We start from the raw sequence: 25,768 nt of genomic DNA on the forward strand, positions 1-25,768 counted from the left end.
ATCAATATTTTCTTCATTTGAACTCCAATTTGGGTGATTCAAGAGGTGTCAGAATCATTGCTTTGAGCTCTACGTTATGGACTATTTAAAAATAAATAAATTTGTCAATAAAAAAAATTAAATTTGTTATCATCAAAACATTAATTAATTTAAATTAATTAATTTGAGATTAGGGGCCAAAAGGCTTACACTAGATATCTTCTGAGCAAAACATTGTTGATCATTTTACAAAAGCCCTCACAACTAAAGTGTTTGAGGGTCACCTACAGAGTTTAGGTCTACGATGTTTGTAAACTAGGACAAGTGGGAGACTTATTGAGCATATGCCCTAGTTTTTTATATATTCATATGTTTATTGTACTCATACGTATTATTCTCTCTTATGGTTAAATTCAATGTTGTTTTATCCTAATAGGAGTTTTAGTCTAAGTAGGATCAGAGTTCTATGGAACTTATGTCATAAAAACTCGTAGTTTGTAATCATATTCTATTCAATAAAGTCGTTATTGAGAAATTGAATACTATAATCTTAAATCCAATAAAATAAGGTTGTGAGGTTATTTTGAGTAAACTTGAACTTTATGTAGAGACATAAACGTGGATCAAGTTCAAGTATATAACCTAAATAGTCTATAGTATATGAATAAAAGTTGGGTGCCTTATTTAGAGAAATTATGGATGCAACCCGCTTTGTAGTTAGTACAAACGAGGTGATTTTGAATCGTTCATGTAGAGACATAAAATTAGGGGCATTCTATGTAAAGTGTTTACATAAGACTGAATCATGAAATAATCACTTTTACATTATAACACCATTTACTATTTAAAACCGATTATCTCAATTATTGATGACCTATGTAACTTAATCTTAATCATGAGCTAACTATGAAGATGTAACGACCCAACTTTCCGGACTAAGCTGAGGTCACTACCAAACACCAAAACTCGACCATTCAACATAAAATTTAAAACGGACCAGTTACGATTCATTAAAACATTAAAAATCTTACAAAAGACAGTTTCGGGCCCTATTTTAAATAGTCAAAAAGTCACAAAATAAAATACCAAGTCACCAGTTCAAAATCACAAGTCAAAATATTCTGACAAAATACATAGCGGAAGCGATAAGAAAACCAGACGCGTCCATATGGCCTTCACGCATCCTTCCTGCCTCTCGTCGGTCTGCCCCTCGCTGTACCCCTACCTGAAAAGTTAAAGAAGAGAAAGGGTGAGTATGAACATACCCAGTAAGGGACCCACTACTGGGCCCGTTAGGGGACAACAGTTAACTTCCTATTCGGGGGTACCCTACATAACAGTCTAGTGCTCCCGAAGGATGCACATATCAGTCTAGTGCTCCCGAAGGATGCACATATCAGTCTAGTGCTCCCGAAGGATGCACATATCAGTCTAGTGCTCCCGAAGGATGCACATATCAGTCTAGTGCTCCCGAAGGATGCACATATCAGTCTGGTGCTCCCGAAGGACGCACATCTCTGTAAGGCACACTACCCCATAGATGAAGCTAACCGTTACCCCTCAGTCCAAACTAAACTGTCTACATCAGTCACATCCCAACGGCATTCATATCACAGTCCCGCCATAGGCTTTGTCAGTCAGATAGTATAGGCTTAAACATCTACACCCTCAGTTGCTATATGCTTTACCGATTCGCACACCAATAGGGAAAACCCTAGGTCCAATCGACTAACCAAACAAAATCGGACTCACTGTCCATCCCCGTCCAAATTCCATGAACCACATCCAGACCAGTGTTTCACTACATACTGAACCGTAACTTCAAGGTCCATCAACATAAAACCTCAATCCACAACTCGCAGTCACAGTATATTTACATCAGACAAATATAATAACAGTACTTAACGGTCAACACGCATACAGTTATTCAGTACAGTCACTAACGTGTAATCCCCTGTGGATTACTACGTTTTCAGTCTGGATTCGGGGTCCAGTAGTAAGAAAACCCTTACCTGAAACTCGGTTATGCCCCTCGATCGAAATCCACGCTCGACCGATCTACCTAACGAAACACGAAAGTTTTAGTTGGTGACTTTAGTAGCAGTTGTTTTAAAAGGTTATCCGTTGACTTACCCAAGGAAAGGAAGCTATCTCCAACCAGGTCTGCCGCGGAACCCGAGAACTTAAGCGTCAACTCTGTACTACCTTCAAGGGAGAAAAGTAGGGCCATATCTTAATCCAACATTCAAACTCGAATCGGACGGGGTAACATTAGGGAATTCATCAAAACAATCCTTACCGAAGACTCACCGTGAACCGCAGTGGAGGAAGGAAGGCTTAGGTGGCTCGGCTCGGCTCGGCTCGGCTCGGCTTGGACTCGGCTCGGCTCGGCTCGGCTTGGCTCAGCTCGGCTCGGCTCGGCTCGGCTCGGCTTGGTTCTCGGCTCGGCTCGGCTTGCTCGGCTCGCGGCTCGGCTCGCGGCTCGCGGCTCGCTCGGCTTGGGGCTCGGCTCGGACAAGGATGGCGGCTCGGGTACGGCTCGCGGCTCGCTCGGCTTGGGGCTCGGCTCGGACAAGGATGGCGGCTCGGGTACGGCTCGCGGTCACCTCGGCGGCGCGCGACGACAGACACAACAACCCGGCGATGGCGGCGACGGTCTTCGGCTTACCCCGGACTTTATGAGTTGCACCGGACGGCACGGAGGAGGAGGTGTTGCTGGTGGTAGAGACAGAGACGGCCGGCGGTGGTAGAAACGAAGAGAGAGAGGTGGAGAAGCGCCGGCCGATGGAAGCGAAACGGAAAAGGGATGGAGGCCGCGGCGAACGTGCTTCTGCTGTCGTCGATGAGGGGCTGTAAAGAAGAAGAAGAAGGAGAAGAAAAAGAAGGAGAGATGGTGGTGATGGTGGCGCTGAAACGGAAATGAAGAGGGAGGGAGAGAGGCCGTCGGAAAGAAAAAGAGAAGAAAAAAAATTGGGGCGGTGGCGCGGCGGAAGGAGGAAACGGAAGAGAAAGAAAAATTTTCGACCGGGGGGGGGGGGGGGTAGGCGGCGCGAAATTAGGGTTTGTGTTTTAAAAAAAAAAGTTTATTATATATATATATATATATAATTCTTAATAATTATATAATATTAATAATTTACATTATATAATAATATATATATTAAATATAAATAATAATAATAATAATAAAGTAATAATAATAATATATTAATAATATTAATATTAAATAAATAACAATTTATTATATTTCTATAATATTAATTAATAATGATAATTATAATAATATTTCTATATATTTTTAGAAATAATAATATTTCTATAATATTAATTAATAATAATAATTATAATATTAATATTATAACAAATAAAATAAATATTAATAATAATAATATAATTAATATTATATTATTATTATATCAACTTGCACTTTACGTAAAACGAGGAAAATTTTACCTTAAATTTTCGGAGCGTCACAGAAGACCTGTTCACATGAGATTATTCTTAGATCTACATAGATGAGGGCAGCTCTTTAGCGCTAGCCCAATAAGTCTCCTATTTCAAGGGTAAGACTAGGTGAATAGTTTGGGACATAGGGTGCAAGACAGAATTCACTCCTACCTGCTTTAGGGTTAGTAGGTAGGTTGTTCTCTTAAATACTGAATCTAAGTCTTGAACAATGGGCCTCACCCTCTCATTGGCTCGAGAGAGTTTGATTTATAGGTTGGACCTTAAACCAATTGTTCAATAGTGGATTTGTGGGACTTACGGAGTCAGATGTAGTCTCGTGATATTTTGACCCAGTCGAGCTTATGAACAATCTATGAAGGATTAACTTACTAATCATGGTTATAGTAATTGGACACAAATATATCTATAGTGAGGGGAATGCAACTACAAAACCTTAATGGAGTGACCTATTAGTTAACAAATGTTGATTAGCTCGGCATAAAAGAGTTTAGCCAGTTAATCTCGGATCATTGGAGCCTATGATCTATAGGTTCATTAGGTTTTCCTGCTAGCTCATATGGAATAAACTTATAACAATATAATGGATTGAGTTGAATTGTACGAATTAGGCGAGGGGAGAGAACCTGACAAGTATATGTGATATAACCATCATATTTTAGATTAGAGATAGAGCTTTATGTTTAAATAAAATTTAAATATTAAAAATTTGAATGCAGATTCATGCTCAAAAGCTAAAAAAAGATGGAAATAGTCAAAGTTGTAAAAAGTCAAAATGTTGACTTTTTTACTTAAAAAATCAAATTTTGATCAACAATATATTTAAATGTGTTTTGTATTTTGAGAAAATAAATACGGATTCATGCTCGGGAGGTCGAAATTAGTCAAGATAGACATAATTTTAAAATGTCAAAATGTTAACTTTTTGTTTGAAAAGTCAAAGTTTGACTTTGACCAAATGACCTTTTTGTCCTTTAACCAAAGTTAGTGGGAAAATCTAAAATTTTGTTATACAATCCCACTAAATCTAGTAGGCTAGGTATTTTGATTTGATGAAAACAAAAAATCTACTAGAGAAAGTGGACTTTCTGTTGTTAGCCCATGAGCTTGCATGTACATGCAACTTTGCATGTAAATTCACTATAAATTGGGCTCTTGGGGCTTTTTGGAAAGGGTTGGTTTTTTTTGAAAATTTTTTTGGGCTACTGGTTTTTTCTTTTGTATTTTCTAAAAACAAAATTAAAACCCAACCCTATTCCTTAATTTCATTTCCATCTTCTTTCTCTCTCCCGATTTCCTTCATCTAACAGATCCCACAATCTGATTTTGAGTCCGAAGGATAGTAGGTCAACTCTCATGGTGGTTTAAGCAACAATTAGAACTTCAAATGTAAGTCTTCTTAAAAAATCCTAAGTTTAAACTAATTTACGATTTAGGATTTCTTGTTAATTAAATGCAATTAGGGTAGAATCTCGACTCTTTTTCCATCGTGCATGTTTAATCTCTATCATCCACCTCCTTTCAATGTTAAGGATGGTAATTGCCATCCAAAAGATTGAAGTTGTCGCCCGAGTTTCTGCCTCACTTTCATGCATCACCACTAAAAGTGAGTTTTCTAATTTTCGGGGCAACTGTGTCGTATGCATGAATAAAAGATGGAGAATCACCGAATTGAGAATTTTAGCATTTTTTTAACTTAAGGGGCAATCTGGACTTTTCATCTCTTATTTGTCCCATGACTCCTCATTTCTAAAAAGCATCCAAAATTTCCCCTCCCAACATATGTCCTATTTTTGGCAATTTTTCAATTTTCTTTGGCAGATATTGTTTCATAGGTATATATATTAAATACATGAGATAATTAATGTTTGTGTTTGAACATTCAAAATAATTAATGTTTGAAAGTTAAGAGAATTTATTTGATTTATCAATCTGTATATAATATCAAAAACTAAATTATTATTTAATGAAATGGAAAAGAAACAGTAGTGTAGTCATAAAATTAGATAAATATTATTAATTAAGTATCAATTAAATAAATTTATTTAGTAATTAACTAAATATAATTTAATTAAAATACTAACAATGAATTATAAAAGAGACATATTAAACAATAGAAAAATATTGAAATTATTTACAAAATATAACAAAATTCATCGAAGTCTTTTTAGTCTATTTAAATTTTTTGTTATATTTTGTAAATAATTTTATTTTATTTTTTATTCATAACAATTCTTCATTATAAGATCTTATATTAAATATTTTTACATGGTTAGATAACATAAAGTATCAATGATAGATGTATTAGTTAAAGTTTTATTAATTATAAATAATATATTTATATTCAAATTGATATTAATTTATTAATTAATTAGGCTTTATTTATTTTCCATGTATAAAAATACCATAAGTTTAGAGGGAATTAAAAAACCCACGTTAGGTAGGTTTTAATATTCCTTAGATAATATCGTAGGTTTTAAAATCTAGAAGTCATTGAAACAAAAATCAATAATTATCGTCGGTTTGAAATCATCTAACAATCTTTGGAAACAAACTGAATTTTATTGTTGAAGGGCCTCTTTTTTACGGACAAATTGGTCATTTCATATATCCTTTAATCACCGAACTCTTACTTTTAAAAACCTAGCACTCTTTCTTTTAAAAACTATCTCAATCTGAACGCGAGCTCAACGCAATTCTCACCTGTATGCAAGGACAAGAAATCTTGAGTTTGTTCAATTTACAACTGAAGTTGTTATAATACCTTTCCAAAAAAAAATCTATCTCAAAAGGGTTTTACACCCTTAAAATTAGGAAATTATCCTATTTTTTTGGTAATTCCCCATTTATCCACAAGTAGTGAAAATGGGGGAGAGTAGTCATCATAACGAGTGGACTCCATTGAGTCATGAACGTGAACTTCGAATGGCAGACCCCGTAGGCCCTCATTTCATCCATTCATTTTCGTTCCCATTCTTTGTCTGATTGTGTTGGCTGTCACGGCGCCATAGATTTTGTTTGTGGTTCCAATTTCTTCCCCCGCAGGTGCTTCCCCTTTCTCTCTCACTACAAAATTTGCACCTTTTCATCTCCCCGTTCTCTTGTGTGCTCTGTTTTGGTCCTTCAGACAGGTTAGTCACAGAGTGTTCTCGTTCAGAAGCTATTAGCTCCACTTTTTCTTGAATGGGTTTTCTCTAATCATGTTTTAAGCTTTGAACTTTTCTGTTATCATTCATCACTCTACCTTGATTTTTATATTTGTTGTCTTGCTCAATGTTAACTCCATTTTTGTGTGGGGCTTGTGGCTTGATTTTGATTATTTTCTCAATTTGAATTAAGGTTGGTATACAAAATAGTGATTGTTTGGATTGTTACACTTTGATCATGTCATTTCAACTTAGCTTCTACGCAATTATGATTTGTTACTTGAAAGAACAAATGTATCAAGTGAGGACAAGGAGGTACTTCTGAGTTAGTAAACCATTAGATCACATTTTCGGCAGAAATATGAAGAATTCCGTTGGAAGTGCCGAGGAGCAAATTCTTGGACGTGCCTCAGCAGGGGAAATGCTACGTTTCCGAATGTGAAACCTGAAGAAACTATCAGCCCCGCCCCTAAAAATAGTTCTGGTGTCAAGTTTGAATATTTTTGAAAATAGTGATATGGGAACATATTTCTATTGAAATTGGTGAAAGTCACTTCTGAGAAAACAAATAACCTCCGTTTTGGAGAGTTCTAGACATTCCTAAAATCCTTGCAAAGAAACACATGAAGCCATACCCATTAAAAATTATCACTGAAACAGCTTAGTTTAATGAGCTTGTTGATCATGAAGTCTAATACAAGAAGAAGAAGAAATGATCCTTCACATAGAACACTTGTCTTTGCCAACAAACCAGCACTTTCTGACCTACCATGGAAAAACCTTTGATCCTTTTGTTCTTCTGCTCTTGCAAAGAAAAAATAAGACACAATTATTATATTTTTCAAAGTCTTCTTCTGATTGTCACATTTACATGAGCTCTTTCATTGGTGATCAATATTTGACTAATTGAGCATGTAAACTCTTCTCTTGAAAAATCTCTTCCTGAAATTTGCTTTCATTCCTTACATCATTATGGATTATCAACTCTCGCTATAAAACTTGCTCTTTTTAGTGGTGTACTTTAATTCTCATGGTTTCTTTACTCTCCTCCAAATTGTCCTTACAAGTGTAAACTATCTAGCTCCTGATTCCTATCTACTCTGGTATGAATTAGTGGTTCTATTGGTGACTGAGAAGATTTACTATATTGAAGTTTTTCAAAGATGGAGCACCGGTAAAAAAAAAAATAAAAAAGCTATGTCTTGGTTGTCTAGTTGCAGGGAGTTAGAGAATCTTGACTTCCACATTACTTGGAAACTGAGCTACTCCCCCAATCCTTTCCTTCTTTTTATTTACAGTGACGGGCAAATGTTAACTAATGTCTTAAGAACCAGTTTACTGATATCCTTCCAATGATTTTCCTCTGCTTTCCCTATGCTTTAGTCATCCCGTTATTGATTGAGAGGCAGGTAATGTTGTGAGTCTCCTTTCTACTATTTCTGACCAAGTCACTTGTCATTGGAGAAGGTATTGTAGGCTTTTGGTTCTCAGAGGTCACTGGAGAAGGTATTCTTGGCTTTTGGTTTCGAAGCCTTCTGAGGGCTTCCCTATAGCTTTTTGTTTCCCAGATCCTTTGCTCCCCTTCACCTTCATAGGGAGCCTCTACCTTTTCCTCTCTTTGGAATGTTAAAATGCCGTATTATTTACCTTGGAAGAGTTTTGCATGGGAGATTGAATAATTATCAGGACCATCTCAAGAGACTCTTTGCCTTGGTGTTGCAGTTTCTATGGCGTGTTCTTTGTAGTAAACAGGGGGAGGACCTTGATCATTTGTTTTGGGATTTTTCTTTCGTTTGCTCTCTATGGATTCAATTCTTTAAATTTAAAATCTTTCAAGTTTTTTTTTTTTTGCTCGCAGCAGAAGGTGCTTCTCTATGTTTGAGGAGGTACTGTTGAACCCTCCTGAAGGGTCTTGTTTTTCCACCATTTTATGGCCATTTTGCCTGAGGAACAGTTGAGTTCTTAAAAAAGTAGAGAGGTCTTGTGAGGAGCTTTTGGAGGCAATTAGGTTTTATTCCTCTGTGGGGTTCTGTTAATCTGGCTTTTAATTATCAGCTTGGCACTATTCTTTTGGATTAGGCTTTGTTTTTGTAATTAGTTTTGAAGTTCTTTTTTTGTTGGTGTTTTTGTTTTTTCTGTATGCCCTTGTATATCCTTTCATCTTTCTCAATGAAAGCTTGGTTTCTTATTAAAAAAGAAGTTTACTGAGATCCATCTAGTCTTGTCTCTGTTAACCAATCACGATGTAAAGTGCACCTTTTCTTCCTCTTCAAGATTAGTCTCTTCCACCCCCAGTGCACACTGTACCCACCTCCTTGCTATCCTTCACCCCTTCAGTCATAAATGTTATGAACTGAGGTCTATCAAAGTCAAGGTGTTCTTATGGACCTTGGTCTAGGAGGCTTAATTGTGATGGATAGGATTCAAATGCGATGTTGAACGTGATACTTATCAAGTGAGATGTTTGAATCTCCAAAGTTGAGCATTTTATGCAAAATGCTGCAGAAGATCAAAATCACCAATTCATACATTGTTCTTTGGCTATAGTCTGAGGAGTTAAATCTAATCACCAAACTTCATGAAAGAGCTTTTGAGGCAAACAGCCAAAGAAGACCTGCTTTGTTTTTCTAACTCCATCACTTCAAAGATTCCAGCAACCACCCATCCACCTTGTTGGGGAGACAAAGATGAACGTCAAAAAGGTTCAGAACCCTGTTTCAAGAATGTCTGCAAAAGACAATGCAAGAAAATGTGGTCCAGGATAATGGCGGGGCGGGGCCTCTTTTTCTGGAGCCTATAGTTCACTAATATATGTTTTGCCTCAAAGAAGAACTACTAAGAAGGAAATAAAAAGACTACCACTTTTTGCAAAATGTTACGAGTATTTGACTTTCCTTGCAGTTTAGTGGTTATTTTTTATAGCTTTGAGATTTCTTAATTCTAATTGCAATTTAGTGGTTTTTTTTTTCTGTGAAAATGAAACGAAAGCTTTCAATGATATAATGAAATTGCAGTCTAGTGGTTAATTTAAACAATCTTCACAGTTGTAGAACCATTGCTCACTTTAAGCATATATCAGATGCTTTTATTGTAATATACAAAAAATTGCTGATAGAACACTAGAAATATTCTCTTACAATGGAATATGTCACATACTCAGTACATCAATTATGAATTTATGATTGTCTATTTTGTGGTTTGTTGTGAATAACAATATTGTTGATCAACAATTTGAAAATGGTTTATTTCTTGCTCTTGTGAATGCCATCTAACAGAGTGCATCAGAACTCCCATAAATGCCAACAATTCATGCATAGTCAACCATTCATTATGAAGGATGTATATTTGATTTCATCTTGCTTAATCTGATGTGCGTGGTAGTTTTATTTGCTTAGTTTATTTATGGATCAATATAAAATCTATAAAGTGTTTTTTTCTTTCCAATTTGGCTATGGGTTATCCTAAGAGCACGTTCCTTGGTAGGTTCATCCCTTTTACTCATTGACCCCCATGGCATTAACTGCAATCAAGGTTTCAAGCAGCCCAGTTGTGACCAGTAAGGCAATTGTATCTAATTCTTATGGAGTTTTTTCTTCTTTATCCAAGTCAGAACGTGAAAAATTAAATCCATCAAGCTGTAGAGTTGACATTGGGGAGCTCCATGGATGTCTCTTGACAGCAAAAGTCAAAGTCTCTAGTCGTGGGCAGCGTAACTCTTATGGAAAATCTTGGAGGTTTACCATGTCACGCAGACCTGCTGTGTTATGTTTCTCAACTGGGACTGATCGTACAGAAACTGAAGAATGTTTTAGGCCTTATGATAGTTCTGCAGGTTTAAGATGGTAAGATGATGCTAACCATCATTAGTTATTTTCTGACATGCTTGATTCTATAATTTACTGATCTAAAATTGTCTCTATGCTATACTATTCCTATGGCTGACAAGAATTGTCTGAAATTATTTCCCTATGTAAGAGAAAAACATTGAGTTGCTTTGAAGAATGTTATTCTAAATTATATATAAAAGCTCAACAGTAGCCACCTTCTTAAATGCAGAGTTATGTTGGGCTTTTCCGTGGACAAACTCCAGATATTCTATTTGAGTTACGTTTCTGTAATGAATATATTGAGGAAAATATCCTAGTTCACTTGTAAGCACAGATACTTACAGTCACCTGAGCAACAGTATCAAGGGCAACTAAAGGACTATGGGCCTTTTCCCTATCCTGTTCTTAGGAAAGGCAGTTTTCTTCTGTTTTATTGACGAAAACTACATCATTGCAGTTCTATTTAAAATAAGTCTTCTTTTGTTTTCCCTGCTCTTACCAATTATATGTATAAATGCTTCACTTCTATAATAAAAAATATGTAAATCATTTAGTTTTAGAGTTTGATGTTACACATTCAATCAATTTGTTGCTGACCTTTTCACAATCATTTTGAAGTCTTGTATGATATTGAGTTTTGTTAATCATGGGTGCAATCACATAACCAGTTATAGTTGTCTATGAACACACTGTCATTCTTAGTGATATTTTGACCTTACATAATAAGATTATTTATATCCCACATCAGTGCCCAAACTGGAGATGATGAAGATGACCAGCCAACTGTTTGTGAAAGAGCCATTAAATCCAACCCAGGAATAGTTGAAGCCTGTCGATTTGCATACAATGATGCAAAATTTGTAAATGAACGGGCTCGCAATGACATCGTATTGCTTTCTCGGTAATGTCCATGATTTAGAAACATTTTTTTTTGTCACCATAATGATATTTTTCTAACTATTTTGTGAAAATTATCAGTATCAATAGTTATTTTTTAGTCTTAGTTTTGCTTTGAAAATGTAATCATTTAGACATTTGGATTGATATAATGGAAAAGAAATATTGCATGGTTAAATGAAGTGGAACTTTGTGAACTGGTCATGGAAGTTTGTGTTGTTATCTCCTTATTAGGTTCTAGCCAATTTTCTTGGTTAGCTGTTTGCACACTCTTATGCTGTTTGACTTGAAAGTGGATTTGTATGTTGATTATTGTTTAAAGTGGTAAAGCTAAGTAGACACCGAGTTACGTGGAAACCTGAGTACCGGGAGAAAAATCACGATCGACTTTCTTATTGATTTCTCATATTAACAAAAGATACAAGAGGGAAGATAAATGGGTTACAACGTGTGATAAAAAAGGAAAGGATACCGGGGTAAATCCTTCTTTGGGCCAAGCCCACTAATTCTAACACTCTCCCAAGTTGGACGTAGATATCAATGAGACTAAACTTGCTAAGACCAAAGTCAAAGTTCCATCTGAGAAGCCCCTTGGTGTGGTTTTGAAACTCCCGACCATTATCATTTCGAGAAATCTATTTTTTGCATTGAACTGTGTTTCAATGGTATGATAGAAGTTTTGGAAAATAGAGAAAACCTCGGATTTATCAGTGATAAGAAAGACCTAGGTAAGATAGGTATGATCATTAATAAAAGTCACAAACTACCGTTTCCCAGAGGAGGTAGTGACCTTGGATGGACCCCAAATGTCACTATGGATAAGGGTAAGCAGTTGGGTTGGTTTATATGGTTGTGTGAGAAAGGAGAACCAACGTTGTTTGGCCTGAATACACACATCCGAGATAAAGAGGAGACGTCAACTTTAGAGAAGAGATGAGAAAATAAATACTTCATATATTTAAAGTATGGGTAGCCTAACCGGAAATGCCTCAATATACAATCTTGTTCGAAAATAGTAAGTATGAAGGCAGTAAACTAGGCCTAAAGATACTACTATTGGAGGTATCATCGCTAGGCCCCCAATCACCCAAGTTTATCATAGAAAGAGGAAGAAAGGTAAGAAAGACATTTCAGCGTAGACAAAATGGTAGTTAGAATGACCAGTGGTCCCAGGGGTACATGGCAGTAGTAAAAGGAGTCTATATATAGCGGAGCTTTTAGCTAGGGTTAGGCATGGAATGTTTGGAATGTTTTTGAATGGACAACCGTGTTCATTAGGGAGAGAACAACCCTCTCATTGGCTGGATAACATTTTGTGTGAGAACCTTTTGTAATGAATTACCATTCCGATATAAATATATAAATTCCAGATTGCCTCCTAATTTACAAGTATTGCAAGATAGATATGTTCTTGTTCTGTATTATTTGTTAGTTCTTTGTGTGTGTGTTGGAATTGTTGTAATAGGTTACTTGGGACCTAACATTGGTATCAGAGCTAGTCGACAATCTGGGGAGGTGGAAGAAGATGACACAGAAGATGATAGAGGATCGTTTAACGGCTACTGAAGCAGAGATTGAGACGATAAAGCAAGAGGTCCAAAGACTGCCGTTACTGGAGAAAAATTTAGAGAAAGTGCACGCCATGTTGTCGGCGATTTATAAGGACCGCCAGAGACAAATGGGAGATTCGGAAATGACGGGGATAAGCACTGGGAAGAGGAAGCTCAGGAATGAAGACACTGTCGAAGAAGAAGGGGAGACATCCTTGAGTGTGGAAACGGGGGCTGGACAGGATAGGATCAAGTTCAAAAAGTTAGAAATGCCGGTTTTTAACGGAGAGGATCCGGATGGATGGTTCTATAGGACGGAGCATTATTTTCAAATGCATCTATTGAACGAACGGGAGAAGCTGAAGATCGCCGTGGTTAGCTTGGAAGGGAAGGATTGAGCTGGTTTCGATGGGCAGAAAACCGCAAACGGTTCAAATCCTGGAAGGAGCTAAAAGAAAGAATGTATAATCGATTTCGGAGTAGGGAACATGGAACGTCGTGTGCAAGATTTTTGGCGATCAAACAGGAAGGATCGGTGAAAGAATATCTGCAAAAGTTTAAGGAATTATCGGCGCCTCTGCCGGAGATGGCTGAAGATGTTTTGGAGGGAACGTTCACCAACGGTCTGGACCCAGTAATTAGAACAGAAGTATTCTCCATGAGGACCGTGGTCCTTGAAGACATGATGGAGGCGGCCCAACTCGTGGAAGAAAAGATTGAAGTGGCTAAGGGTGGCCCATACCCGCAACCGAAGGAGGCCGCGAAAACAACCCCGAAACCGAGTCCAAAAAATTATGAAAACCCGGCCATGAAGATGGTAACGTTGGCGGAAAAGGTTTCCTCCCATTCGTCGAACTCAAACACATTTCCACCTAACACCATGGGAGGGGGAGGACGACGCGAACATCCCTTCCGACGGTGGACCAACTCTAAACTACAGGTGAGGAAAGAGAAGGGGTTCTGCTATCGGTGTGACGAACCATTCAACAAAGGCCACCGCTGCAAGAACAAGGAGCTCTGACTATGTGTGGTAGCCGACGATCTTGACAACACAGAGATGGGCGAACTGGAAAACGAAGGGGGAATGGTTGAGGTAAGTCCCGTCGTCGAGCTCTCCCTGAACTTGGTGGTAGGTCTCACAACCCCAAGTACGTTTAAGATTAAAGGAAAGGTAGAAGAACGAGAAATAGTGGTAATGATTGATTGCGGAGCCATACATAATTTCATCTCCTTAAAACTGGTGGAGTTAAAAATCCCTACGGCGGAGACGACCAACTATGGGGTCATCATGGGATCCGGCAAGGCAGTCCAAGGAAAAGGAATGTGCACAGGAGTTGTTGTGGGGCTTCCAGGGTTAACAGTAGTAGATGATTTTTTGCTGCTGGAATTGGGTAATTTGGACATGGTTCTCGGCATGCAGTGGTTGCGAAATTAAGGAGCAATGACAGTGGACTGGAAGGACTTAGCAATGACATTCACCGTTGGGGATACCAAAGTAATACTGAGGGGAGATCCGTCGTTGACAAGAATGGAAGTGTCCCTAAAAATGTTAATGAAGCGATGGCAACCGGAGGATCGGAGATTTCTCCTGGATTTCAGGTCCATGGGTATATCAAAAGTGGACCGACAACTAACAATTAGTGAAGCGGTAGAAGAGCTGCGACCGGAATTTGAACAACTTGAGCGGGAATTTGCAGATGTCTTCCACATGCCCTCAGAATTACCCTCAATGAGACAAGTTGATCACCGCATTCAATTGAAGGAAGGTACACACCCCATTAATGTACGGCCATACCGTTACCCACATGTTCAGAAGAATGAAATTGAGAAATTGGTGAATGAGATGCTCGACTCTGGAATTATTCGGCCAAGTGTCAGCCCGTTTTCCAGTCCGATGATTCTAGTGAAAAAGAAAGACGGAGGGTGCCGGTTTTGCGTGGATTATAGGGCACTGAATAGAGCGACAGTACCCGATAAATTTCCAATTCCTATGATTGACGAACTGCTAGATGAGCTGAATGGGGCAAGTATTTTTTCTAAAATCGATCTAAAATCAGGTTACCATCAGATTCGAGTACGGGAGGAGGATGTAAGGAAGACAGCTTTTCGAACACACGAGGGGCATTACGAATTTCTGATCAAGCCTTTTGGACTCACCAATGCGCCCGCGACATTCCAAGCCCTCATGAATCAGGTTTTTATACCTTACCTACGTAAGTTTATGCTAGTGTTTTTTGATGTTATCCTTGTATACAATAAGGATGCAGAGACTCACCTGGAGCATCTCATGGTAGTGTTTCGCCTACTAAGGGAGCATAACCTGTTTGCCAACCGCAAGAAGTGCCATTTCGGGAAAGAACGCATTGAGTATTTGGGGCATTGGGAATCTAGAAGAGGGGTCGAAGCGGACCAGGAAAAAATCAGAACAATGCTGGAATGGCCGGTTCCGAAGAATGTTCGGGAGCTTCGAGGATTTTTGGGGCTGACCGGATATTATCGTCGTTTTGTGGCAAATTATGGAGCGATAGCCACTCCCCTCACACGCTTGACAAAGAAAAACAACTTCCATTGGTCAGCGGAAGCCACTGTGGCATTCGAGACTCTGAAGAAGGCCATGGTAATACTGCCGGTGTTGGCTCTACCGGATTTCCAGCAACCATTTGAGATAGAAACCGACGCTTCCGGATTTGGGTTAGGAGCGGTGCTATCACAAAACAAACGACCGATTGCTTATTTCAGCCAGAAATTGTCAGAAACGGCGCGAGAAAAGTCAGTCTATGAGAGGGAGCTAATGGCCATCGTGTTAGCGGTGGATAAATGGCGACATTATCTGTTGGGGCATCGTTTCGTGGTATATACTGACCAGAAGGCTTTGAGACACATTTTGGAACAGAGGGAGTTGATGCCGGGAATCCAGAAATGGTTGATGAAGCTCATGGGTTTTGACTTCGAGATTTTTTACCAAGCGGGGCCGAAAAACAAGGCGGCGGATGCATTATCCTGCATTCCAATTGAGACTCAGCTGAACGTTATTGCAGTTCCATCTATACTAGATGTTGCTGTGGTGGAAAAAGAGGTCCAAGAAGATGCCAAGCTCCGGGACATATTTGAGAAACTATTAGTAGATCTCGGGTGTGTGCCACGGTACTCGGTCCGACAAGGCCGGCTGTTTTATAAGGGCAGATTAGTCCTTTCGAAGACGTCCAGTTTACTACCAACCATCTTACACACCTTCCATGATTCGGTGATTGGGGGGCACTCGGGACAACTACGTACCTATAAAAGGATCGCTGCTGAATTATATTGGGAGGGAATGAAGAATGACATCAAGCTGTATGTGGATCAATGTCATGTGTGTCAGCAGAACAAAATCCAAGCCTTGTCGCCAGCAGGCCTGTTTCAGCCCCTACCCATTCCTAACCGAATTTGGGAAGATATATTGATGGATTTTGTGGAAGGCTTACCACGGTCTAGAAAGTTTGACTCATTGTTTGTAGTGGTGGATTGCTTGAGTAAATACGCACACTTTATCGCGTTGAGTCATCCATTTTCCGCCAAAACGGTCGCTATGGAATTCATTAAGGAAATAGTACGCCTCCATGGATATCTCCGTTCAATAGTGTTCGATCATGACCAATTGTTTTTGAGCCACTTTTGGAAAGAATTATTCCGCTTACAGGGGACCCAGTTGAAAAGAAGTACGACGTATCATCCCCAAACCGACGGTCAAACGGAAGTAGTTAACAAGTGCCTCGAATTAAATTTACGGTGTTTGTGTCAAGAGTGACCCAAAACATGGAGTGAAAAGCTAGCGTGGGCCGAATATTGGTACAACACCAACTATCACGTGTCGATCAAAACTACCCCTACACGGTGGTTTATGGACAGCCCCCACCCCCCATTATCTCGTACGGTCAGGTGAGCACAACCTCGAATTATTCGGTCGAATATCAGTTACAGACCAGAGATGAAATGCTAGCATTGTTGAAGCAACAGTTACAACGGGCCCAGGAACAAATGAAGAAGTTTGCCGATGTGCACCGACGGGAAGTAGTATTTGACATTGGAGACTGGGTCTATTTGAAATTACAACCCTATAGACAGCAATTGGTAGCTAAGAGGCGTTGTGACAAGCTATCCCCTAAATACTTCGGACCACATATGGTGATGGGAAGAGTCGGCGAGGTAGCCTACTTGTTGGACCTGCCGGATACTGCCAAAATACACTCGGTTTTCCATGTTTCGCAATTAAAAAGGGCAGTGGGCGACAAACACCGTAACCAAGTACTCCCAGTCCCTCTCGGCATCCTATGCGACGCTCCACATGGGAATCCTATGCGACGCTCGTAAACCAATTCCCCGATTTCCACCTTGAGGACAAGGTGGCTCTTCTCCATGGGGGTATTCAATCACCCAAGTTTATCATAGAAAGAGGAAGAAGGGTAAGAAAGACATTTCAGCATAGACAAAAATGGTAGTTAGAATGACCAGTGGTCCCAGGGGTACGTGGCAGTAGTAAAAGGAGTCTATATATAGGGGAGCTTTTAGCTAGGGTTAGGCATGGAATGTTTGGAATGTTTTTGAATGGATAACCGTGTTCATTAGGGAGAGAACTGCCCTCTCACTGGCTGGATAACATTTTGTGTGAGAACCTTTTGTAATGAATTACCATTCCAATATAAATATATAAATTCCAGATGGCCTCCTCATTTACAAGTATTGCGAGATAGATCTGTTCTTGTTCTTTATTATTTGTTAGTTCTTTGTGTGTGTGTTGGAATTGTTGTAACAGATTACTCGGGACCTAACATGATGCTTCAAATAGAGTTTTTGGGTCGTGTCCCATAGATTCTTTGCAGTTGCTGCATAAAGCAGAGACTTGCTTATTTGTGGTTCCATACTATTAATCAACATGGACCAAATAAAGGAGTCCTCTCCTCTCTAGAAACGTTCCAGGGCATCATTGGGTAGGGGACAGAGAGTCTCCCCTGTCAAAAAACTAAATTGGTGACGACCCTTGAAAGACTTCTTGATCGATTGAAACCAGGAAAAGTAATTATGGCCACTTAGCTTCTCTTTTGAAAAGGCGCTTGTAAATGGTGCCAGAGAACTAGTTATATAATTTGAGGACAAGTTAGGAAGCGAAATTACTAGGTTCTTGGAATACATCGGCAAGTTGGTCGGTTTGGATTGCATCGAAGATTCACCAACATCAAACCTTGATTTACTATGGACTAGATCAGTCTTGGTCCCATGGACATGTGACTGCTGTAAAGAGTCAAAGGACAATGGTGCATGAAATGATGGCAGTCCATAAACTGATGGCAGCGGTGGTGCGGCGGACCAGAAGGATATTGTGGTTGGACTTGAGAAGACAGGTGGGAGTAGACCAGCTGAGTAGTGGAGGCATTGGGCGGCGGCGCATGGGCGGTCAATTGAAGCATGTGCAGCTGGTTTCCGCCACTGGGCTGCATGGCTGACTTCGAGGGTAGGCCCACTGTGATTGCCTGTCTTCTGAAGCTGGTGGAGCAGCTTTTCCATGGTGGCGGTGGCTGTCTCTATTTGGGTTTCATCTGCACTTGTGTCTAGGGTCTTGTCTTTACCTTGCTTTGATACCATGTTAAAGCAGTAAAGTAAAGTAGACACCGGGTTATGTGGAAACCTGAGTATTGGAAGAAAAACCATGATTGCTTTTCTTATTAATTTCTCATATTAACAAAAGATACTAGAGGGAAGATAAATAGTTTACAACATGTGATAAATAAAGGAAAGGATATTAGGGTAAATCCTTCCTTGGGCCAAGCCCACTAATTCTAACAATTATGATGCATGTAATGTAGGATTTTTCATCCACTGTGTTCTTATTTTCATATTTTCCTACTGTTATCAGTGGCATAATGAGACTGGATGCACGTGCACGGCAAGATGTTGCTATCCTTGGATCTGAGTTTCTTAAGCTTGATGGTATCCCTTTATTTTAGATGTATTTTTTCCTACATCACCTGCATATCTCGTACTTGATACTCAAACAACCTGGAGGAGTATACATTATTTTCATGCATGTCCTAAATTATTATCTGTTTTTCCCTTGTTACTATTCATCTTAATTATTTTTTTGCCACCAAGAACTTTGGGTTCTCTTGTTACTATTCATCTTAATTATTTTTTTGCCACCAAGAACTTTGGGTTTGGCTTGCCTGCTACTTCTTTTTAGTCTATGGTTGGCCTCAGTATGGAGCTTCGATCTGGTATATCTGAATTGAGAAGTGGTTTCATTTTGGTCTCCCGTTCTTTATGATTTTGTTAATATAATTTTCCATTTTCAGGCCATCCACTAGCAACGTTTAGTGAAATATGAGCTTCCTTTTTTCTGTTTATTTTCTGCTTTTTTTTTTTTTCCTCATATTAGCATGTTTTCGTCACTAGTAATTCTAGAGAACTACTTGTAACTGAGCCATGCTGCTTAAATATGAAGTTTCCATTTAGTTGAATTCATCTGCCTAAAAGTTTCACTTTCTTAACATGTTAATTTTTAGCTCGAGCCAGAGAGGATACAGAGACAATTGACCGTAATGTGAAGAAAAAAGCTGAGCGACTGCGACGTATTGCTGCAGTATGTATAATTTATAAATAGACATTTTCTAATCGTATATGAATACAGTTTTGAAGCTTGAACTCTATTCTCTTTCAGACTTTGAGAGAAAAGGCTCGGTCTAGTCTGAAAAGTGCTGCAGATGAGCATTGGAGTGCTGGAGCCTTAGAGGTAACTTATTGTATTCCAATATTCATGACTTTGGTTATCTTGATGCATGAATTTATGGTGAAAATCTGTTCCAAGTTGCAAGTTTTAGGAAAGGCCAACCCCCAAAGAATCAGTCTGAAGAGATTTATTGATGCATGAATTTATGATGAAGATCTGTTCCAAGTTGGAATTTCTAAAAATTTGGAAACTAGAGATCTGGGGAATAATTCGGGAAAAATGAGTCTGAAGAAATTTCTGCATCACATTTGTCTGGACATGGTTCTAATGCAAGAATCAACGGTTGCTGTTAATGGCCCTTTTTTGTCATCGATTTCAACTCAGATTAATTTTTAAGATTTGAAGGGGCAGAAATGAATCTTTCTCAATTATTGTACAGTTTTCAAGAAATTGGTCTCAGAAGTAGTGTGCTTAATCAGTTGAGTTGGGTTCAGATTTCGCTTGGTGTTGCCTTTTTACCATTGGAATTGAGGAATAGTTTAGTTTCTCTCTCCTTGAAGACTTCTTGGTGGGTTGAATCTATTAATGGAAATTCCTTGGAAAGGTTTCTCATTTATTAGTCTCCATGCATGAATAGTTGTTGGTTTCAGAACATTTGATATATTGCTAGTGAGGTTCTTGAGAGTTGTAGTTGATTCTAATTTGTTGGAATAGGCCATGGTGGTTAAAAGTATTTTTTTTTTCTTTTACTAGAGAAGAACCAATTTCATTGATTGAACATGAATGAATCCTTGCATGCCAAAAGTTGAACCCTTCTCAGAGAAAGTTGGGTGAAAGAGGAATGCCTCGACCATCAAGCTAACATCTCTTGGTCAAGCAACTTGAAAATTGAACACATCAAAGAAGCCATCCCAAATCGATGTAGTAAAGACGCAACTCCCTAAATGGTAGTTAAAATACTCCATTGCATTCCTATAAAGGATGCAATGCTGGAGATCCATCAAACCAAACCATATCCTCGGAACACTGTGTAAAGTGTTAATTATTTCATGAAGGACTTGTGAAGTAAAGAACTTTATTCTTTGAGAATTTAGCCTTCCACAATACAGAAAAGACCCGATGATTGAAAGGAAGGGGTCCACCAAACACCCAAAAAGTATTTACAAGAAAAAGCTTTTTAACTGCTAGGACACCAAAGACAAAAATCCCCTTTCCATAATAGAACCCTAAAACAAGAACAAAAGGCCAACAATGTTTGTCGCTTCCTTTCTGTCAATGGACAACAAAACCTATGATCAAGCTGAAGATTCTCAGAGCAAGAAGGAACGGGGGCCACCAAGTGATTCCTCATGGAGGAAAAATGATCTAAACGAGGGAACAAGGAGTAAAGGATTTTATCACCCAACTACTTATCTTCCCAAAAGCACCATCCCTCCTGTCACTGATCTCACACTAGATAAATGAACGGAAAAAGGAAAACCATCAGAAAGCTTTCCACGATTTTTTGGAAGTGCCTTTGAAATCCCCATTTTTTGAAACTTGTTTCTAGAATTCGGAATTTGGCTAAAAAAGAATTCGCTCTTATTCTTTCTAAATTCAACTATCGTAAAGATACAAATCATTGTAAAAAATTGGGAGGAAATAGGCTTAATTTTCAAAAATAAAAAACAAAAAGCAAAATAATTACAAAACGAAACCTAAATCATTGGATGGAGTAGAGACTGCAGAAAGTGTTACTTTGGTGGGGATTTGAATGTTGGACATTAAGGACGGATTTTGGAAGGATGTTAAGTTGGTTGGAGTTTACTTACTCTCGTGTGGAGTTGTTTGCTTGAACAGTACTACCATCTGGTGGAGTACAGCAGATCCTCTAATGAATGGGCTGACTACTAGATTAAATGTATCATCAGATGTGGCCTTACATGCCAATTGTTTTAGGCAAGCAGATGCAAGCAGATCCTTTTTCCTTTATTCTTTTCTGGTTTTCTTATGTTTCATAACTGGTTGGATTAGGGAAGTTTTATGCAATAGCTCTTACTGCTGTCTTCATAATTTCCAGGCCGATTTGCGCTTGGCTGATTTCCGTGCTAAACAGCGGGCAATGGAAGATGCCCTGATGGCTTTGGAGGTAAATCATATGTACTACTGTATTTGTTTCTTTGCTTAATTTCTCAAAACTTCTAGTCATGCGATTTGGTTTTGTATGCCTTGCCGAGTTTTAAATCCAAGAAAGATCAAAGATATGACTTTTTCTTTTCTTACTATTTTGTTTCAGTTTGTCAAAAATATTCATGATATGATGGTGAGAAAGATGTACAACTTGTGAGTTATTCTATTGGAAATCTCTCTCATTTGCCTCGTCTCTCTCCACTTTCCAACAAGAACCTATTTGATATCTAACAAAACTTTGGACATTCATATGCAGTCCTCAGTCAAATCAATCTGGTTTTCCAATTCCCAATGACATGATGGACCGTATAAAGCTAAAAAAAAATGGGAAGAGTCTAGATTTCTTAACCAGTGAACTATCAACTGATCGCATTTCTGCTATTCAGGTATCTTTATCTATAGTCATCGATAGTTTTTAATTCTGCAGTTTGCATCCTTATTCGCAATACCATCTTCTGAATGTATAGGAAATCTATTGGAGTATGGCCTCTGCCCTCTCTGAAGCTGATGGAATTGATTATACTGATCCAGAAGAGGTCTGAATTACCATATCAGTTTTTCAGACTGCCCATACCTTCCATTGCTCATACGTTTCGATCTTTTGTAGCTTGAGCTGTTGATTAGAACTCTTATGGATCTTGATGCAATGGATGGCAAAAGCAGTGTATCACTACTTGCAGAATGTTCGAGTTCTCCAAATGAAAATACTAGGTATGCTGATTTTGACTCCTGGTGAACATGGTCATATAGTTTGCTTAGAATTGAGAGTATGTTTGGAGATGCTGGAACTTCTAAGTTTAAGCCTCCAGATTCAGAACTGAACTTAAAACCTCTGTTGGCTCACAAAGCTAGGCAACTTTCGATTACCAAAAAGGAAAAGAAAAACTGAGGACTGAATTCATGAGTTTTTATTGTTGCTGATATGCTGTTTTTTCTATCATTGAACCAATGAAGTGATCACTTACTTTGTCATTTTGATAATCAAGACAAGCACTGGCCAATGCTCTGGCAGCAGCCCCATCCATGTGGACTCTTGGAAATGCAGGCATGGGAGCATTGCAGGTAGGTGCTATCTCTCGGGATCTCACTCTCACTCACGGGGCTCTCGGTCAGAGTTTGATGCCTGTTTGTTGGTTTTTTGCAGAGACTGGCAGAAGATAATAACCCAGCAATTGCTGCAGCAGCGTCCAATGCCATCAAGGAGCTGAAGAAACAGTGGGAAATAGGAGAAGGAGATAGCTGGAGCTTTACAGTGAATCAAAAAGCTACCATGGAAGGCAGTGAAGCTGACGATGATGAAGATAATGCAGATCCATTATGATACATCTTTAAGTAAAATCTTTACTGTAGATAAGCTAAATTTAAGTGCATGTTAGAATCATAGAATTGAAAAAAAAAAAAAAGAAAAAAAAAAACCCTGATCATTGCTTTGTGATTGGTGGCTATTTTAAAGCAAACTTAATCATTTTATGTCATGGGATTTTCTGTTAAGGAAATATATTTTCTTAAGAAAAAGGAAATTCATAAAAGTTCTACACGAAGAGGGCAAAGAGAACACAGAGTCGTGGATACTTGCATCCAAAATCCATTAGGGAAAACTAGAAGATCAACAAGGATAAATATCTTCCGAAATGGAAAATTGAAAAAGGCGAAAATAGTTGGCAAATCCAGTAGCGTAATGAGTTACACGGTGAGCAGATCTGTTACAAACACGAGGACAACAGGAGGAGACACGAAATAACCGATTTGCCAAACTCCAAAATTCTTCACGTCCTTAATTTTCATAAAATTGATTGGGTGGTTATTAATTAAATTCATCACCACCCTAGCATTGGATATGCGGGAACTTGAGACATAGACAATAAAATTAAGATATAATTGTTAATTTATGTTTTAAAACTTGAAGTTTATAGTTTGAATTATATTATATTCAATAAAATGGTTATTGAGAACTTATCAGTGAAAATATAACTTTGAAGTTTTGAATCCAATAAACTAGGATCTTGAGACAATGTAGTGTAAACTTGAACTTTATGCAGAGACATCAAATTGGATCAAGTTTGAGTATATATCCTAAATGGTCTATAGTCTATAACTAAGTATTATTCTGGAGACACTATGGATGCATCCCGTTTTGTAGTTTGCACAAACGATGTGATCCTGAATCGTTCAGACATGGAAGTGAGAGCATCCTATGTAAAGAATTTATATTAAGTGATAACAACGTTGACTGTATAAAACTAACTATTTCAGTTATTGATGACTTAGGTAACTTAATTTTAATCCTTAGCTAACTATGAACTCCACAAGTAAGGGCAACTCAGTAGTGCTGGCTCAATAAGTCTCCCATTTCCATTTCAGGGGTAAACTCGAGTGAATGGCTAGGGACATATGGTGTAAGAGGAAATTCATCCTACCCATTTTGTCGTTAGTAGATAGGTTTTTTCCTTAACAACTGAATCCAAGTCTTGAACAAGAGGCCGCACCCTCTTATTGGCCCGAGAGGGATTCAGTTTAAAGGTTGGACTTTAAACCAATTGTTCAATAGTGGATCAAAATGTAGTGTTGGGACTAAAACGATATTTTGACCCAATCGATATTACGAACAACCTTTAAAGAACTAACTTACTGATCATGATTATATCAGATGGATAAATATATTTATAGTGAGAGGGGTGCAACTACAAGACTTTAGTGAAATGACCCGTTAGTTAAAGAATGTTGATTAGTTCGGTCTAAAAGGGTTTAGCTAGTTAATCTCAGATCGTTGGAGCCTATGATCTATAGGTTTATTAGGTCTCTTGCTAGTTATATGGAATTAACTTAGAACATTATGTTGGAATCATTCAAATTGTTCGAATTAGGTAAAGAGAGAAACTGAAAAAATATATGTGATATAACCGTCAATTATAAGTTTTTTATAGAGATTTATGTTAAATATGATTTAAATATTAAAAATATGAATAGAGATTCATATTCGGAAGTTTGCAATTGATGAAAATTGTCAAAGTTGTAAAAAGTTAAAATGTTGACTTTTGACTTTGAAGAGTCAAACTTTGACCAGCTTTACATTTAAATGTGATTTGAATTTTGGAATAATGAATTCAGATGCTCGGAAGGTCACAATTAGTCAAGACAAAAAAATGGTAAAAAATCAAAATGTTGACTTTTGACTTGAAAAAGTCAAAATTTGACTTTGATTTAAATGGTCAAATGACCATATTACCTTTGGAGCAAGTGGAAAAATCAAACATTTTTTTGGATACACTTAGTAGGATAAGTGGCTACATGAGATGTAGACACCTAACCCACTAAGTTCCACTAATAGTTAGTGAAATGTTAGATGTTGAGATTTTATAAACTAATTACATGTACTTTTGCATGTAATTAGGTTATAAATAGGCTCTTTTTCAATTGTTTAAAATTTTTTGATAGAGATTTATGTTAAATATGATTTAAACATTAAAAATATGAATAGAGATTTATATTCGGAAGTTTGCAATTGATGAAAATTGTCAAAGTTGTAAAAAGTTAAAATGTTGACTTTTGACTTTGAAGAGTCAAACTTTGACCAGTTTTACATTTAAATATGATTTAATTTTGGAATAATGAATTTGGATTCATGCTCGAGAGGTCACAATTAGTCAAGACAAAAAAAATTGGTAAAAAAATCAAAATGTTGACTTTTGACTTGAAAAAGTCAAAGTTTGACTTTGATTTAAATGGTCAAATGACCATATTGCTTCTGGAGTAAGCGGAAAAATGAAACATTTTGTTGGATAATCCCATTAACACTTAGTAGGATAAGTGGCGATAAGTGACTACATGAGATGTAGACACCTAACCCACTAAGTTCCACTAATAGTTAGTGGAATGTTAGATGTTGAGATTTTATAAACTAAATACATGCACTTTTGCATGTAATTAGGTTATAAATAAACTCTTTTTCAATTGTTTAAAAGCTTTTGAAATTTTGGAAAATTTTATAATTTACAAAATTTTACCAATTTCTTAATTTTCTCTCTATTTTAACCC

At 37.9% G+C, this 25,768-nt stretch overlaps 1 protein-coding gene across 6 annotated transcripts; it reads left to right on the forward strand.

Moving 5' to 3' along the window:
- The first annotated feature begins 6,418 nt into the window (after positions 1-6,418).
- On the forward strand, positions 6,419-23,208 carry LOC103496788 (senescence-associated protein AAF, chlorolplastic). Of its 6 annotated transcripts, none has more exons than XM_008458780.3 (14): positions 6,423-6,575; positions 10,074-10,146; positions 10,270-10,432; positions 11,166-11,318; positions 18,755-18,828; positions 19,401-19,477; positions 19,556-19,627; positions 21,624-21,692; positions 21,840-21,886; positions 21,990-22,119; positions 22,201-22,269; positions 22,341-22,444; positions 22,720-22,795; positions 22,878-23,208. In XM_008458780.3, exons 2-14 carry the CDS (start codon positions 10,101-10,103, stop codon positions 23,052-23,054), a joined length of 1,257 nt encoding a protein of 418 aa, XP_008457002.1. In that variant the 5' UTR covers positions 6,423-6,575; positions 10,074-10,100; the 3' UTR covers positions 23,055-23,208. The 6 variants fall into 6 exon arrangements, with proteins under 6 accessions (XP_050942526.1, XP_008457000.1, XP_008457002.1 ...); XM_008458781.3 differs by having other exon boundaries at positions 6,429-6,489; XM_051086569.1 differs by having other exon boundaries at positions 6,419-6,575; positions 10,074-10,432; positions 22,688-22,795.
- The last annotated feature ends 2,560 nt before the right edge of the window (positions 23,209-25,768 follow it).

The sequence above is a fragment of the Cucumis melo genome, chromosome 6, assembly GCF_025177605.1.
Source record: "Cucumis melo cultivar AY chromosome 6, USDA_Cmelo_AY_1.0, whole genome shotgun sequence".
NCBI classification, from domain to species: Eukaryota; Viridiplantae; Streptophyta; class Magnoliopsida; order Cucurbitales; family Cucurbitaceae; genus Cucumis; species Cucumis melo.

Excerpts from the sequence above, each read along its gene's own strand:
- LOC103496788 (XM_008458778.3), top strand. The coding sequence starts at position 10,101 with ATGGCATTAACTGCAATCAAGGTTTCAAGCAGCCCAGTTGTGACCAGT. Across the intron at positions 22,120-22,200 it reads ATCGCATTTCTGCTATTCAG|GAAATCTATTGGAGTATGGC; the intron begins GTATCTTTATCT and ends CTGAATGTATAG. Across the intron at positions 22,445-22,719 it reads TCTCCAAATGAAAATACTAG|ACAAGCACTGGCCAATGCTC; the intron begins GTATGCTGATTT and ends TTGATAATCAAG.